This window comes from Dromiciops gliroides, chromosome X (genome assembly GCF_019393635.1).
Source record: "Dromiciops gliroides isolate mDroGli1 chromosome X, mDroGli1.pri, whole genome shotgun sequence".
NCBI classification, from domain to species: domain Eukaryota; kingdom Metazoa; phylum Chordata; class Mammalia; order Microbiotheria; family Microbiotheriidae; genus Dromiciops; species Dromiciops gliroides.
In genome coordinates, this window is record NC_057867.1 from 64,225,143 (window position 1) to 64,242,544 (window position 17,402).

At 45.8% G+C, this 17,402-nt stretch overlaps 1 protein-coding gene across 3 annotated transcripts in view; it reads right to left on the reverse strand.

Annotated features, from left to right (window-relative positions):
* The window catches only part of GABRA3 (gamma-aminobutyric acid type A receptor subunit alpha3), a 164,787-nt gene that overhangs the window by 50,646 nt on the left and 96,739 nt on the right, over nt 1–17,402 (reverse strand). For all 3 annotated transcript variants that reach the window (XM_043974309.1, XM_043974310.1, XM_043974308.1), the window contains exons 4-5: nt 13,106–13,173; nt 2,735–2,955 (exon numbers count right to left, since the gene is read on the reverse strand). In XM_043974309.1, the coding sequence (XP_043830244.1) occupies nt 2,735–2,955; nt 13,106–13,173 (289 nt within the window). The remainder of the gene's footprint in view (nt 1–2,734; nt 2,956–13,105; nt 13,174–17,402) is intronic.

Sequence of the window (17,402 nt, forward strand, 5' to 3'; positions counted from 1 at the left end):
GTTAGTCCAGTGTCCCCGATCTTTTCTGGTAGTCCCCCCACTCCTAGAATGGCTGACCTGCTCCCCTCTGCCTCAAAGCATCTCTATCTACTGTGTGCATGTAATAGTGTACCCCATCCCCTTACCTCCTTACCTGCTCCTTAAAGGCAGGGGCATTTTTGGCTTTTGACTTTGTACCTTGAACACAGTAGGTACTTAAATGGTCGTTGGATCGTTCCCTGCTATGTTAGGAACAGAACAGGATTGGGAAAAGTCTTACTCACTTCATTTACCAATAAGGGAATCGAGACATCTGGAGGTGAACTGAATTGCCCAAGGTCACACAAATAGGAAGTGGCAATGCCAGACTTGAACTCGGTTTCCCCAGCTCAAGATCCAGTAGTGGAAAAGACTTGTCTGGTGCCGAGCATGCACAGCCTGGGATTGTTGGGCAGCTTTTAGGGCCCCAGAACTTGTCTTATCCCTGTCTCTCTCCCTAGGCTTGATGCACAATAGATAGAACACTGGGCTGGAGTCAGGAAGACCAGCCTTCAAATCTAGCCTCGGACACTTCTTGGGCAAGTCACTTAACTTCTCTCTACTTCAGTTTCCTCATCTGTATCTTGCAGGGTTGTTGTAATGATGCTAAATGTGTAAAAAAAATGCTTAGCACAGTGCCCAGCATTCAGTAAGCACTTAATAAATGCTTTTTCCCCTTTCCATCCCTGGTGCTTCTGCTCTGTCAGCCCACCTGCTGACTGGAGCCACCTGGGTGACCTTTCTCACCTGGTGGCAGTCTCCTGGACTGAAGAAGCCTGTTCGTACTCTGCAACACTCCCAAGATTGTGGCTGCTTCCGGGGAGGCTGCAGAGGACCCTCATCCCAACAGCTGAAACAAGAAAATCCTGGAGACCTCCCCCTCCCCAAACTCTGAGCAGCCAGCCCACTTTCTCTGGCGCTTTTTGCTCAGCCTGGAAGGATAAAGCCTTCTCCCTTTGCATTTGTGGGGGCGTTAAAGGTAATGAACAAGAAACTCAGGTAAAATCCCATTGTAGCAAATACCATTACAAGGAAGACTTCCATAATAGTGAAGCCATCAAAGGCTTTGTTGAGCTGATTACAAGTCATCTCATCCAAGCACTTTCTCTTGTCCCTCTCCATTTAATAGTCCTCTCTAATGAAAGGAACTCGATTGTATGCTGTTTGCATGGGGAGCAGAGGGGGGGAAGCAGCCCTGTCATCAAGTCCAAGTCGAGTTGACCCTTGGGCTTTGCTCACCACTCCTCCTAGGGCACATACTTTTAAAGCATACAGACAGACCTAACTGCTGGGAAAGGAGGCAGGGATGGGGTTATTGGACTCCAATGTCTCTATTCGTCTAGCTGATGTGCTCTCCGACAGGCTAAGTATGCGTGGATGTTCATTTCCAATCCCGAAGCTTCTTTGTCCTTCAACAAGCTCTTACCAAGTACCTACCATGGAGTCGGCTCTTGGAAAGGGCTTCCTAGTCCCTTGCTCCTTTCAGCAAACTCCCTCTACAAGAAAACAATGGAGAACTACCACAACAAGCATCCTTCCAGTCCTAAGAATGACCAATGGCTTTTCCCCCCATCACTTTAAACCCTAACACCCAAAGTGAATAAATTGGGCTTTTCTAGCGGCTCCCTTGGGGAAGTAATGCATGAACCCACCCCACCCCCACTCCAGCTTCCTCACTGGAGGGCTGTCAGTCCTTCTCTCCGGGAAGCTTGGATCAGGCTACTGAGGGGCAGAATAATGATAGTGACGCTGTCTCCAATATTGCAGAGTGTCTCTTTCTGAAGGGTTCAAAGCCCTCTGCCGACATGATCCAATTTGGACTCCCAACTATGTTGAAAGGCAGGAGGCAGCAGCAGGCATGATTATTATCATTCCCATTTCACAGAATCGGGCCCAGGAGGGAGCAGAGACAGGTTAAGTGACTTGCAAAAGGTCACAAAATGACTCAGTTGTAGGGACAGAAATAGAATGAGGCTCTTGGCTCCCTCTTTATTTTCCCTCCGTGTCTCTGTCTCCCCCTTTCTCCATGAAGTACCTGCTGTCTGTATAGCCAGGTTTCTTCCAGGACAACATAGCTGAGAGGCCCAGGAAAGCTAGGACTTCCTGCAAGTTGAACTCCTTGGCACAAAAAGCCCCAGAAAGCAGCCTTATTTCCCCTCTACTACCTATCACGGAAGCTAGAAGGGCCTTCAGAAATGAGCCATTCATACACTCTCCCAGTCAAACTGGTCTGACAGCTGTTCCTCATAGACAAAACCCATCTCCAGCCTCCGCGCTTTTCTATAGACCATGCTCCCACCTCGGCCTCACAGAATTCCCACCCTCCTTCAAGATACAAGTCAGGTGCCGCCTCCTAAGTGATTTCTCCCCCCTCTCAAGTTGCTCAAATTCTCTTCCTCTTGATATGACTTTGTATACTTTCTATTTCTTTAGTCTCCCTCCAGTGGAAGGTAAGCTTCTTGAGGCTAAGGGCTATTTCTATTGTTTTGTCTTTGTATTTCCCTCACTTTGCACAAGTCCCAGCACTTAGGCGCTTAAGAAATGTTTGTTGAGTTGAATTCAATTGTCATGCCCATCCCATTGGCTCTAGTTCTGATTCTCCCTGATGGTTCTTTTCATAATCATAAGCCTTCCTCTCCCTCCACACATCTGTCTCTGAAAGCTTGTGGAGGGAGGGGAAGTACTTGCCATAATCCTCTACCCAGCATCTACTAACCTCATTGTGTAGAGAAGTGTCCCATTATCCACCAGCCTCAGTAGCTTATTGGGTGTGGTCATGTTATGGGCCACAGATTTCTTGCCGTTGTGGAAGAAGGTATCTGGTGTCCAGATCTTACTGGCCAGGAGATTGTTGAGTGGGAGGATCTTCATGGGCCCATCAAATTTGAGACGCTCGTCATGCCAGGTCTGCCGGAAGAACACATCAATGGTATACTCCTAGGAAGGAGAGAGAGAAAAACAGGTGCTGAGTTCTCATTAGTATTAGTTATTTCTAATTCATAAATTCCAGTTGATACTTGTTCCTTCTGCTCACTAATCTATCAGATTAATTTCAAGGGTTCCTTATGGCTTTTCTTTTTTTTTTTTTTTTAGAATAGAATTTTATTTTCCAAAATATATGTAAAAACAAATTTTAACATCAATTAAAAAAAAATTGTTCCAACTTCTCTTCCTCCTCTATTCCCACCCCCACCCACTAGAACTCAAGCATTTCAAAATAAATTATACATGAGTAGTCATGGAAAACATTCCCACATTAGCTAGGTTGTGAGGAAAAAACAGTCAAAAAACTCCCAAAACTTCAGACTGAGGAATTGTCAAAGAGAAAAAACATTTTTTTAAAAAATGTGTTTCCAGGGGCAGCTAGGTGGTGCAGCGGACAGAGCACTGGCCCTGGAACCAGGAGCACCCGAGCCCAAATTCAGCCCCACACCCCCAACACCCACCAGCCACATGACCCCAGGCAAGCCACCCAACCCCAATTGCCTCACCAAAAAAGAAAAAAAAGAGAGAAAAGAAAAAAAAATGTGTTTCCAACTATTTCAGATACTATCACTTCTTTCTCTGTAGATGGGTTGCCATTTTCATAGTCCTTCAGGGTTATATTGGACCATTGCCTTGCTGAAAATAACCACATGCTTCCCAGCAGGTCATTTTACACTATTGCTGTTATTTTGTATACAGTGCATTTCACTCTGCTTCAGTTCATGTAGGTCTTTCCAGGTTTTTCTAATAGTATCCTGTTCATCATACCCTAAATAATGTACCTTAAACTTGACAAAGAATTTTCTTCGTATTAACCCAGCAAAGTCATCAAAACTATTTCCCTCCATCCTATTCCCTTCCCATGATATTTACTCTATTTTCCATCTTCTTTTAAACTATTCCTCCTCAAAAGTATTTTACTTCTGACTGTCCCCTCCCCTACTCTACACTCCCTTTTTTTCCACCCTTCCTTCCTTATCCTCTTCCCCTCATACTTTCCTGTAAGGTTAGATAGATTACTCCTCCCAACTGGGTGTGAATGTTATTCCCTCCATGAGCCAATTCTGATGAGTTTAAGGTCTTTGAGCTAATTCTATGTTCCAAATTTTCTTCCTCCCTCTCTCCTCAACCCTCCCTATGAAATCAAGCAATTCAATATTTCATACTTGTGCTGTTATGCAGAACGTCTTCACCTTCCTTGAAAGTATTTTGCTTTTTACTACTCTCTCCCAGAATCTGCCCTTCCCTCCTTCCCCTCCCCCCCCCCTTATCTCCCTCCCCTCCTTCAGGGCAAAATATATTACTATACCCACTTGAGTATGTATGTTAGTCCTTCTTTGAGTCAATTCTGATGATATTAAGGTTCAATCACTCCCCAATTCCTTCCCCCTCTTCCCCTCCCCTCCATAAGCTTTTTTCTTGTTTCCTTCATATGAATAACCTCTCCCCAGACCATCTCTCCCCTTCCCCCTCCCCCAGTCTATTTCTCCTACACCTCAACCCTATTTTAAGGATGTCATTATGGGTTAGTTAGATGGCACAGTGGACAATGCACCAGCCCTGGACCCAGGAGGCCCCAAGCCCAAATCCGGCCCCATACATAAGACACCCCACAAAGAACAAAACATAACATCCCTTCGTATTCAGTTCAGACCTGTGTCCTCTGTATTATCTTCCCATATAGGAATGTTAACAGTTTGATCTTTTAATATCCCTCATGAAGTCTTTTTCCTGTTTATCTTTTTATGCTTCTCCGGGGTGTTGTATTTGAAAGTCAAATTTTCTATTCAGTTCAGGTCTTTTCATAACAAATGCCTGAAAGTCTTCTTTCTCCTTGAAGTTCCATGTTTGCCTCTGAAAGAGGATGCTTAGTTTTGCTGGGTATGTGATTTTTGGCTGTAGTCCCAGTTCCTTTGCCCTCTGGAATATCATATTCCATGCCCTCCGGTCCTTTAATGTAGAAGCTGCTAGATCTTGCTTTATCCTTATTGGAGCTCCACAGTATTTAAATTCCTTTTTTCTAGCTGCTTGCAATATTTTCTCCTTGACCTGGGAGTTCTGGAATTTGGCTATAATATTCCTGGAGGTTTTCCTTTTGGGATCTCTTTCAGGAGGTGATCGGTGGATTTTTTCAATTTCTATTTTAGCTTCTGCTTCAAGAATATCAGGGCAATTTTCCCTCACAATCTCTTGGAGGATGGTGTCTAAACTCTTGTTTTGGTCATGGTTTTCAGGTAGTCCAATGATTTTCAAATTATCTCTCCTAGATTTATTTTCTAGGTCAGCTGTTTTTCCAAGGAGATATTTCACATTGCCTTCTATTTTTTCATTCAATTGGATTTGCTTTACTGTGTCTTGGTTTCTCATAAGCTCACTAGCTTCCATTTGTTCAATCCTAATTCTTAGGCAATTATTTTCAGCAGACAGTTTTTTAATCTCCTTTTCCATTTGGCTTTTCAAACTGTTGACTTTTTTCTCATGACTCTCCTGCATTGCTCTCATTTCTCTTTCCATTCCTTCCTCTCTTTCTCTACATCTTCGTTCTATCTCTCCTACTTTCTCTTCAAAGTCCCTTTTGAGAGCTTCCATGGCCTGAGACCAGTTCATATTTTTCTTGGAAGCTTTGGATGTTGGAGCTTTGACCCTATTATTATCTTCTTCTTCTGAGGATGTATTGTGGTCTACCTTTCCCCCAAAGAAGTTTTCGATGGTCTTCTGCTTTCTCTGCCTACTCATCCTGGCTTACTGTTTCTTGGCTTTTTACTCCTTAAAGTGTAGCACTGCTTCCCGGACACACCGTTGGTGCTACAGCGTGGCCCAGGGGGTGATTGGGCTTCTTCTCAGCCTGCCTGGCTTGTGAGTAATCACAGCCGCTTTCTCTTTGACCCGGAAACAGAAGTCTGATTGAGCTCTGATTCTCTATGGTTGGAAGCTTGGCGTGCTTTTACCCCTCCCCCACTGGGCCACCACCACTCGATTCAGCCCACTGGTTCAGAACCAGGGCACTTTGCCCCAACTCCAGCAGATACTGCCTCCACTTCACCCCGGCCTACCTCCGAACCCCGTCACCAGTCCGTGATCGGAGCCTCAGAAGCTGCTGGTGCTGAAGACTCTGACATGCGCTGGAAGCAGTGTCCCTGGCTGGGTCCGGACCGCGCGCTGAGCTGTTCAGCCTGATCAGTAGGTGATCAGAATCGCCCTCTTTTGCGGAGAAACAGTCTCACTCTGTTCTTATGTGCATTAGGCTGTTCTGGGTTTTGATTTTTACCGCATTATTTGGGCGTGAATGGACGGGTTTATCTGGAGCTTGTGGGAGTCACAGTCTCTCCTCCGCCATCTTGGCTCCGCCCCCCCCCCTTATGGCTTTTCAAATGTGAACAGCTAAGATTTGGCCTGGATAATACAATTGTAGACACTTTGACTCAGCCTTAACTTTTCTGGAAGCTAAGTGGGGTAGTGGAAAGAGCACTAGACTTGAAGTCAGGAAGACATGTTCAGATGCAGCCTCAACCACTTCCTAGCCATGTGACCCTGGGTAAGTAACTTAACCTCTTTTTGCCTCAGTTTCTTCATCTGTAAAATGGGGATAATAATAGCACCCACCTCCCAAGATTGGTGAGAGAATCAAGTGTGATAATACATGTACAGCACTTTGCAAACCCTAAATGCACTATATAAATACTACCTATTATTGTTATTTTTATTTTGATATGCCCAAGCCCTTTTAGCTCAGCCCTTCTCCTGTCTTGGTGACTTTGAGCAGACTATCTCCAGTGCCTGGAAGTGCTTCTTCTTATGCTCTCTGCCTCTTGGAATCTCTAGCTTCCTTCGAGGCTCAGATAAAGTGCCACCTCCTACAGGAAGCTGCTCCAATCTGCCCAGTTGCTAATGCCTCCCACATTACCTTATAGATATTTTCTATTCCCTCACTAGTATCACACACACACACACACACACACACACACACAGAGTTGAGCATAAGCTCCTAGAATGAATGGACAATTTGGTTTTTCTCTCTCTATCCCTACTGCCTAGCTTGGTGCCTGAGCACATTAAGTGCTAAATGCTAAATAATGCTCGTCATTATTCTGGTGACCGATAAGGAGTCCTCCGCACAGTAGAGTGCCAGAGGGGCATGGACAATGAAAACCATTCACAAATTCAATTCCACAAACATTGATTAATTGCCTACTCCGCTCAGTTCAATGCAGAAAGCACCTACTATGCTCCAGGCACTGTGCCAGGTGGCCCAGATACAGAGACTGACTTTTACCATGCCCTGCCGTCAAGAAGGGTACATTCTACCAGGAATCCCAACAGGTACACAAATCAGCAAGTGCCAAGTGCCTGCACCAGCCAGAAAGCACTAAGGACTGGGTGAGAGTAAGAAAGGCCTCCTGGGGGAGATGGCACAGAGAGAGCCTTGGGGGAAGGCAGAAGTGAGAGAGGCCCCTCATATGCCCATTGTCAGCAGGAGGATAAGATGAGAATCTTATCTGAGAATCACACATTTAGGATGGGGGGAGGCGGATTTTAGGAGGCATCCAGTCTTAACTCCTCATTTTACAGATGTGGAAAGAGAGGACTAGAAAGAGGAAGAGACTCCCTCAAGGCCACAAGACTAGTCAATGGTAGGGGAGGCTTTCAGGAGGAGGTGCTGCCCAAGTATTGGGATCATTCATGTGCAAAGCAGAAACTCTCTTCATGGATACCTGGAGAGTCGACTAAGTCCATACAATAGACCACGATGGATTTTCTTGCAATCTTGAATAGTGAATTTCTGTAAACCAAATCCAAAAACTTTCAATTTATGCATGAAATCTTGAGGAATAGGGCTACTGTGGGACCCTAAGGCCACCTTGCTCATTCTACAGGGTGACAACTGCACCCTGATTTGGAGATAAGAGGGGCAGAGAATTGGGCAGAAGTCCAAGCCAGTCCATCCTCCCCTGGGTGGAGGGGGAGGGTGGGCAGAGAAGCCTGGATACTTTCTGAACAGTTAGAAACCAAACCGAGCCCACCAAGCATTGGAGAGCAAATGCAAGTATACAGTGGCTTGGGTACCTTCTCAGAATGTGCCAAGCTATGGCACTGCATAACAGAGACCTCTGCAGCCTCCCTCCTGGGGAAAAGGACTGCAGAGATTCTGCTATGCCAGCTTCATTATAGTGCTGCTTCAGCTCGCCCCCAAGAGCCTAGTTCTGTACTGCTGTTGTCTCTGCCTCCCTCCCCACCCCAGCATTTCTGGCTCTGTTATTTTGAAATGTTATTTCATTTTTTTCTTGACGATTCAAATATCTCTAGGTACATACATATGTATTTCAAAGCAGGAGCATGCATGCACGCGCGCACGCGCACGCACACACGCACACACACACACACACACCTCCTTTGCTCCTAAAACCAGCTCTTGGTGGGCAGCAAGGCAGGGAATATTACCTCCATTTGACAGATGAGGAAATAATAATGACCATGACAGTAATCAGAGTAACCATTTAAGGTTTGCCAAACACTGATGTGCATTTGGTCCTCACAACAACCCTGTGCCATAGCTTCAATTATTCCCCCTATGCAAAGAAACCTCAGCTTTAAGAGATGAGATGACTTGCCTAGGGCCAGATGGATTCCATCTTCAATCTTCCTCACTTCACTGCCAGCTCCCTAGCCATGATGCCCTGCTGCCAGCAGGAAACAGAGGGTCAGAGGGGAATTGTCCCCTAGAGCACCCCCACTGGCATGGCCATATTGGGAGGTCTGGTCAGCCCAGCCTCTGAAGAAATGTGGCTCCTCCTAAATCGAGGTGCCAGAGACTAGAGCAAAAGAAAAAGAGAAGGAAGGTAGGAGCAAAGAGGGCCCCGGGGGAGGCAATCGCTCTCCTTCCCTTTTCTCCCTAGAGCAGGGGAAGGCTTGAAATTGACAAGCCAGTTTCCCTCCAATGGTTATGAGGCAACCAGCTCATCAGTGTCAATCCCAGGGACACCAGGAAATGCACCGGGCATGGCCCCTGGTCGTAGTGCTAACTTGGTTTTAATTAGCATCATTTTTTTCCTTTCCAGTCCTCAGGTCCTTTGCATAACATTTCAGAAGCCATTGTCAGATGAAAATGGATGTCTATCTGACTGTTCTCTAGAATCACTCTAGTGATGTTTCTAATCCCATCTAATTTCCCAGGCCTCCATTTGATTTTCCTTGTTAAACAAGATGGTTAGGCTTCTGATTGGATTGTGTACTTAGCGCATGGCTTTGGCGTCCTATGTAACCTGGGGGGACTCTCTGTGGATCCCTGTCAAGAGGTGTTTTCTACTTAACAGATGTTTGAGTGGTACAAGTCCCCTCAGGGACAGGATCCCGAAGTTTACGATACCTAGAGAAATATTCTGCAACTCTTCCCTGTTTACTCTTCCCCTGACTCTCCTGATAGTCTTTCCTTTGGATTTTCTGTGTTAGCTCTTTTTTATTTCAATCAAGTATTTGAGCCCCTGATGGGAGTGGCAACAGGGATGAAAAGGAGAAGGGAAATCCTTGGGATTGAGGAACTGGCACTTAGGTCTTCCAGGTAAGTCATTCCCAAGAAGCACTAGTCCTATCTAGGAGGGAAGGCAAGGGATATTTCAATTACCATGTTTCTGCCTTCTCCCGGGATATTGATAAGCATTAAGAAAACAGAGCCTATGACAATGTAGGGCCTTTGACTGTGTGAGAATCCACTGACAGAATTGGATAAGAGGAGATGGAAGGTAATGAGATCTGTATTTAAAGTATTTAAAGAGCTTTCATATGGAAGAGAGATTGTAGATTTGTTCTGCTTAGCCCCAGATAGCTGATGTAGGAGGAAAGGGGGAAGGGGGAGAGAGGTAGATGTGGGCTTGAGTATAAGGAATATTTTCCTAACTCTTAGAACTACTCCAAAGAGGGAAAGGTCGCCTAAGGAGGGAGTCGGTAGCCCCTCATTGTCAGCCTTCAAGTAGAAGCTGAATGGCTAATAGTTAGAAATGATGTAAGAGGAAAATGTTTTGTGTTACTCATTCTCTGACTGGATGTAGCGAGTTCTTCCTCACTGGAGGTTGGTCATGCAGATGCTGGATGAGCACTCAGCATGAGTGCAGTAGAAGAGATTGGTGTTAATATATGGGTTGCACTAGGTCACCTCTGTCTATACAACTTTTGGTCAGCCAGCTGTGTGCCTTAAGGTCCAAACTGGTCCCACCAACTCCCCTCCTTAATTGCCAAACATTTATCTCTGCTTTCTTCAGGGACCTCCAAGTCACAGCCTCCTGGATGGATGGCAGTGGGTCAGGTTCCCACTCAGACTTACCTTCAAGGCTTTCTCCAGAGATGTAGGGAAGAGGGGAGCTGGGTAGCCCCCTGCCTTTGAGGGCCAAACTTCCCTCTGAGATCCAGGAGAGCCCTCCTCCAGGTAGAACAAGTTATCCCAGTTTATTTCAAGAGATATTCCTCTCTGGAGCATCAATGAGCATGGAGTGTCCCCATTTAACCACCAAATAGCAAATTAGGAAGGAAGCAAAAAAAAAAAAAAGCCCAACCTTACAACAAATGTGTTTTCTACTTTCCCTCCAGCTAGAGTTTCCCCAGTTCCTCAGAGATATTGCAAGACTGCACAGTAACTAAAAAGAACTCTGGAGAGTTCTTTGTCCAGAGTGTAGCCTCTGCTCAATCATAAGTAGTAAAGACAGAGAGACAACAGGAGCAATGAACTGTCATCAGGAAAATTGTCTGGCAATCAGAGCCAACTGTCTGGATGCCCCGAGGTGTGCGTGGATGCCACACCAAGAGTAGCTTTCATTTCTTCCTCATGATGAACTCTGCCACCAATTCACAGCAACTAGTCCGTAAGTCAAAAGACATGACTTGGCTTTTTCTAAGCTACGTGGCCCAGGGGACTTTACTCCCCCTTTAGAGCCTAGAAACCAAGGACATCTCCAGATTATTAGGGGTCAGCATGCTTGGCAAAGTGTCGAGTACCTACAAATGGTTAAACAGACTATAGGCGTTTGCACTGCCAGCAGGAAATAAGTACTCTTCCACAAAGCGTATGCCTGCCCACCAATAAGGTCGTCACCTCTTTGAAGGGAAGGACAATGTCTGGTGCTCTGGCCAGGTCTTCCAAACACTTCCCATGGTTCTGGGCACCTGGAAAGCACACAGTGACCCCTCCAACAGCAATTCAAAGAGCACTTACTAAATGTGTGCCAGGTGTTGGAAATAAAAAGACAAAAAATAAGAGCCCCTACCCTTATTCAGAGGAGGGGAGGAGAGGAAGAAGAAGCATCAGTGTCATATAAACAGGTAAGCACAATATAAGAGACAGTCTGATGGGAGCGAAGGGGAGAATGTTTTCTGCTGGGGACATCAAGGAAGGTTTTGTAGAGGAGATGACACCTGAGCTGAGGCCTGAAGAGGGGGTGCTGAATTTGAGAAATGGACAATAGACTAGTTTGGCTGGTGTGGAGAAGTCCAAGGGGAAAAGGAGAGGCAGGCTGGAACCAGACATCAGACGGATTAGGTACCAGGTGAAGGCTTCTGAACAATGCAGTGATAGGCTACCTTTGGAATATTATTTTAGTAGCTTGAGGAAGTTGGACTGGAGAGAGGGGAGCCAATTAGGGGGTTCTTGTAATTGTTTGGAGAGATGCTGTGGGGTTAGAATTGATATCTTGGCAACTAATTGGATGTGGGGAGTGCAGAAGAGGGAAGAATCAAATTGGATCCCAAGGTTATGAGCTTGGGAGCCTGGGAAAATGGTGGTGTCTTCCTAGGAACAGGGGAGTAAAGGAGAGGAGGAAGCAAGTCAGTAGACTGCTGTTCATTTCTTAGTCACTCATAGATGAGCAGTCCCTGAGCATTGGAAGAGAAGGAAGAAAGAATGAAGTGTTAGAACACATTGAGGGAGTTTCTTTGACATGCCCAATATGAGGCCAGGAGACAACAGAGAAGCTTAGGACTTTGGTCCCTTCCTCAAAGGGCTCGCAATCTAGTTTGGAAGAGAAGAGCCACAAACAATTACAACCCGGATGATTGCAGAGTAATCCAGAGCAGTGGGTAATGGAGTACAAAGGATTGGGACTGCGAGGAATTACTGGGGGACTAAAGCAGGCATGGGAGGCTTGGATAGACACTAAAGGATGGGAGAGGGCAGAAACCAATATCAACGATTATTATGAGATAACAAATCAAGCTGACATGTTAAAAACAGCTTTTCCAATTGCATTTCTACAAACGGATTTTGTTTACATATGATCTTCCAAATGAAAGGGTTTGAAGCATATTTTCATGGAATACATCCTAAAGAAAATGCATGAGATTGTTTATTTTAGAGCATGGTAGTCTCACCCCATACCTACACCTGTGGTATAGTGGAAAGATTGCTAAATTGAGTTGACATTTCAACTCTCCCCTCTAAGCCTCAGTTTCTCATCTGTTAAGTGAGAGTGGTAGACTAGAGTACTTTCAAGCTCTATCTAGGATCCTAGGACCAGTTCATGCTGACTATCCTAATATTATCTAAAGGTCAGTTTTCTATGAGAATTGGCATGAAAAAAAAGGCTTAATATTGTTGTTCTTGTAGTTTCTTACCAAATATTAGGATTTCTGTGAATTTGGGGTCAATTCTATTTGAAATAAACCCATGTTACATATTCAAATGAAAGCTTAGTTTTCTCCTAAAGAAAAACCGCTATTGAGTATAATGATAGGTTCACCCATAAGGTCTTCATCCAGGTAAGATCATGGGAATTCGATTTAGAAGGGACTTCAGAAATCAGTCTGACCCCTTCATTTTACAGGAAGAAAAAAACTCAGGTTCAGAGTGAGGAAGAACTCACCCCCAGTGACACAGCTAGTAAGTAACAGAGTCCCTTCCTACGGTCTCAAATCTGATGTTCTTTCCACTACACTGGGCAATTCCATGGAGGTAGTGATGAGCATGGCATGTCCAAAGAGGTAGGGAAAGAGAGATGGCACCAGCAAGGAGCCAAGTGCATTCATTGCCTGAGAGAGAAGATCTCTCGCAGCATAACCTCTATCCCAAGTTGCCACTTTTACTTCCCCCTGGAGCTTTCCCTGGACAGGAAACAGTACTCACCATGTCTGTGTCAGAGACAGGGCCAAAACTGGTCACGTAGATGTCCGTCTTGACTTCAGTGACAGTGTCTGGGGTAGAGAGGAGAGAGAAAGCATGGCATCATTTAAGAGCTGTTTGCCTTGGCCTAGAGAGGCTTTTAGCGCTTATTGATAGTTGTGTTCTTTCTTAGCAGGCCGCCAGAGTGCTGAGCAAGCCAATCTGATTCCCACGACTACATCCTGAATGCTGGCCAGCAGTCTCAGCCTGTCTTTGGGAAGGGACGCCAACCCCAAGAAAGCCCTCTCTTGCCAAGCCTTGTCTCTCAAAGGACAGTGTGCCTGCTGTATGATCAGATCCATCCCTCTAGAGAGGGATTCTGAGAAAATCCAAGAGGGTGGACAATGTCCATGCTTGCTAAAAAAGTCTTGAAAATCTGTATCAAAAGAAAGGGGGTTTCCCTACTTCACCCACTGCCACCACCCCAAAGGAAGCCCTCAACCGGAGGGGTATCTAACAGCCTTTGGTCTCAACCTCCCAAACTCCACTGAGAGCCATCCCCAAGAGGTGCCGCTCTGGGCCCAGACCCACCCTAGGAATTTAGGAGGTTCCCAGGGGGCTAGGTATGCCCAAAGAACACTGAGGCTTCCAGCTGGTTTGAGGAAATCTTGGGTGGGGGTGAAGGTGCCAGAATCCAAAACCTCCTCCCTGAAAGGCATTATGATGCCCAAGCAATTTGCCAACCCCATCCCTCCCACCTAGGGCCACGCAGCAGGGAGTGGAAAAGCATGGCTATCTGCTATCTAGTCTTCTTGCACTCCCTTAGAAGAGACATGTGCAGCACAAGGTGGGGGGCAGAAAAACACACACACAAACAGAAAAGAGAGACCCACTGCTGGGAGAGACTGGGAGTCAGAATGCATGTGTAGTGCTTGTTTTGAAGAAGAAAGAGAACCTATTGAGGTATGATGCAAATGAGTTACAAACATGAAAATGAGTCTCAAGGAGGAAAGGTGAGTGAAGCTAAGGCATTTAGCCTGGGGGAGAGAAGGAAAATGAACCTCATAATAAGAATCTTGAAGTCTCCAATGTCATCCTCAATAGGATCTCCCAACCCGCCTTGAAAGCTAAAGATGGCAAAAACAAAAAGCTATTTTGGGGTCATGACCAAACAATGGTATTCCTCCCCACTAGGGCTGTCCCAACATGGAATAATACGGGGCTTTTTTGCAGGTAGCAAGCTCCCTCCCCATCACTGTAGGTGGACTCAGGATGACCAGGAAAGCACCCTTGCTCAGGTAGAGGCTGGACACGGCCTCTGCACTCCCTTCCAACTTGGATATCCTATAATGAAGTAAGTTGGACCCTGGCTAGACATACACTTGAACTTTGTGACTCAGGATGATGAAACACTAGGCCCCAACCAAAGGAGATTGTGCAATGTTTCAAAATGAAATAGATCACCATCTGTCTAGGCCAGATGATCTCTTGAGATCCCATCAGATCTATTATTCATGACATTTCTCCTTGCAGACATATAGCTGTGCAAAATATATGATCTCACACGATATTAATAAGCATTTATTTAGTGCCTTCCCTGCCAGCCTCACTCAGCAGTCAGTTTTGTTTACGGCAAACTGCCTGAGTCACCACTTCCTCCTGTACTTTCAGGCATTCCCAGAGGGTCCTCTGGCCTACATCCGCCCCAGTGTTGGTTGAGGCCAGGACCCAAGGTGCTAGGAGCAGCTTGCTGGCTGTCTCTCTTTAGGCCTGTTTTGGAAGGCGGCCTTCCTGGAGTGGCTGCAGTCTGGGTGGGCCAAACTTGGCCCCATCAGGCTTCCCACTGAGCAGAGTCCTTTGCTCACCAGGTATGTCAGGGGTGAGCATACTGTTAGAAGTCCCTCAGCTCATCTGTCCCTCACTTCTATTACATTCCCTTCAACAAACATCAGTAAGTACTTACTCTATACCAGGCACTGTCCTCGATTCTGGAGAAATAATGACATGAAAGAGCTGCTCTCCTACAGCAGTCTACACTCCTGCCTAAGAAGAATGGGCCAGGAAAAGCTCCAGCAGAGAGAGCAAAGTTTTCCCCCAGAAGCCATCACCACTTTCTTTCTTGCTCCTTTCCACCATGCCCAGGTGTTGGCATTATAGAAATCTGACAAAGCCAAAGCTGAAAGAGATGTCAGATCATCTAGCACAACCACTCGTTTTACAGATGGACAAAAAGCAAGTCTAGAGAGGTTAAGTGACTTCTCCAAAGTCCCCCAGCAAGTGAATGAGGTCTCTGGGATTTTATTTGCCCCTTTATTGCCTAAAGCCTGATGGGAACTTGAAAAAATAATTACTCCCATTTCTCTTAGCCCATTAATGTTAGCGATATACTTTCTCCCACAGTTAACTTTCCAGGGAGGCAGGGCAGTGAGAACCCTCTCAATTTTACAGAGGAGAAAATGGACTCAAAAAAGGTAGGAGACTTGCCCTTGGCTGCTCAGCTTGTGAAGTAGGATTTGAACCCACATTTCCTGCTTGTAAGTCCACCGCAGAGTTTATCCAACAGGCTGCCTCCTAGAAGTTATTCCATGGAACAACTTGACTGGGTGTTTGTGTTTACAGCACTTTCAAATGGTTAAACATCAAAGACATATCAGCTTATCAGTTGAATTGACATTAAAGATGAGGCATTAACATATGTCTTGTAGCTGAAAACTTCTATTTGTGTTGTCTCCCTTGCCAGACTCTAAGGTCCTTGAGAGCAACCTTCCTCTTCTATCTGTATCCCCAGAGCTTTGTTTGGCACAAAGTAAGCACTTAATCAATGCTCTACTAATTCATTCATTCATTGTGGGGGTAGGGGCAAAATGCATCCATGCTTGCTCTCCCTGTCCCCAGAAGTGTAATTTCAGTGGGGTGCCTTATTCCCAAGTGTGAGGAAGAGAGTAGAGAACTGGGACAAGGACCTGGGTCACCAGCCTACAACAACTGTGGACGGTCAGCACTTTTCTTCAGATGACAAGCCCATTGCACAGGCAGGCTAAAGACACTACAAAGGAGGAGGCGCGCGCGCGCACGCACACACACACACACACACACACACACACACACACACACACACACACACACCTACCTCTTAGTTATGTGGTCCTGGTGTCCTGCACTCTTCCCCACGTATTTGGAGGTATCTAAGAGCTTCTGTGGGGATCCATTCAGGGCCTCTTCCTCAAAGGAACTCACCCATCACCTCCCCTGCAGCTACAAGTGTTCTCTGGCTCCTTAAACTATCACTGGGATCTCTCCCCTCATTACTACTGGATATTATACTCATATGTCTACATGCCCCCCCCAAAGACTGTAGATAGACAAGGATTTCCTCTTTTCAAATATGGCCTCTAAGTCCAGTAGCTCTCCCTGCTTTGACCTGAGGACTCTAATAGCTGAGTTTATGGAATCTCATCATGGGAAGCTACTTCCAAAGCCATCTAGTCCCACCTAGCCAGGTCAAATTGCCCCAGTGCCTACAGGTAACCCTTTTGATGGAGCCAACGTGGTGAAGTGGATAATGTGAGCCCTGGAGGCAGAGGAGCTAAGTTTCAATGGCTAAGTTTCTTCACCCCTCTCATCCTCAGTTTCTTTAGTTGTAAGATGTAGAAGTTGGACCAGATTGCTTCTTCCCTTTTCAGCTTTAAATCTATGATACCTGGGGGTAGAAACAGCCATTTTTTTTCCATCTTTGTTACTGCTTGGCAACTGGCCCTTTGTAAATGCTTGTTGGCTCAGGTTATCTACAATAAAACCCCAGTGGGTGCTTATTTCAGGAGCTGAGAAATTGCACATGGCCATATGTGAACACATTGTCTTTGCCCCCACACCCTCTTCTCTTCCAAAGTTCACTATTTCTATCTAAGGTACAAGCATCCTTAGACTTTCTCTGGTTTACAATCTCAATGTTCTTGGACTCTTCCCTCTCTCTCCCCCGACATATCTAATCAATTGTCAGATCTTACCATTTCTACCATGACACCAGCTCCCACATCCAACCCCTTCTCTCTACTCATCCAGCTACCACTTTAGTCCAGGCCCTCACTGCCTCTTGCCTGGATTGTTGTCACAGCCTCCTAATCACCCTCCCAACTTCAAGGCTCTCACCATCCCTGTTTATCATCCACACAACTGCAAAGATGATTTTCCTTAAATACAGATCTGAGCACATCAAACTCTTCCTCAACTCCAATGGCTTCCTAGAGCCTCAGATCAAACACAAACTCCTCTGACTTCTGGAAGGCCCTTGCAATCCATTTCCAACATATTTTTCCAGCCC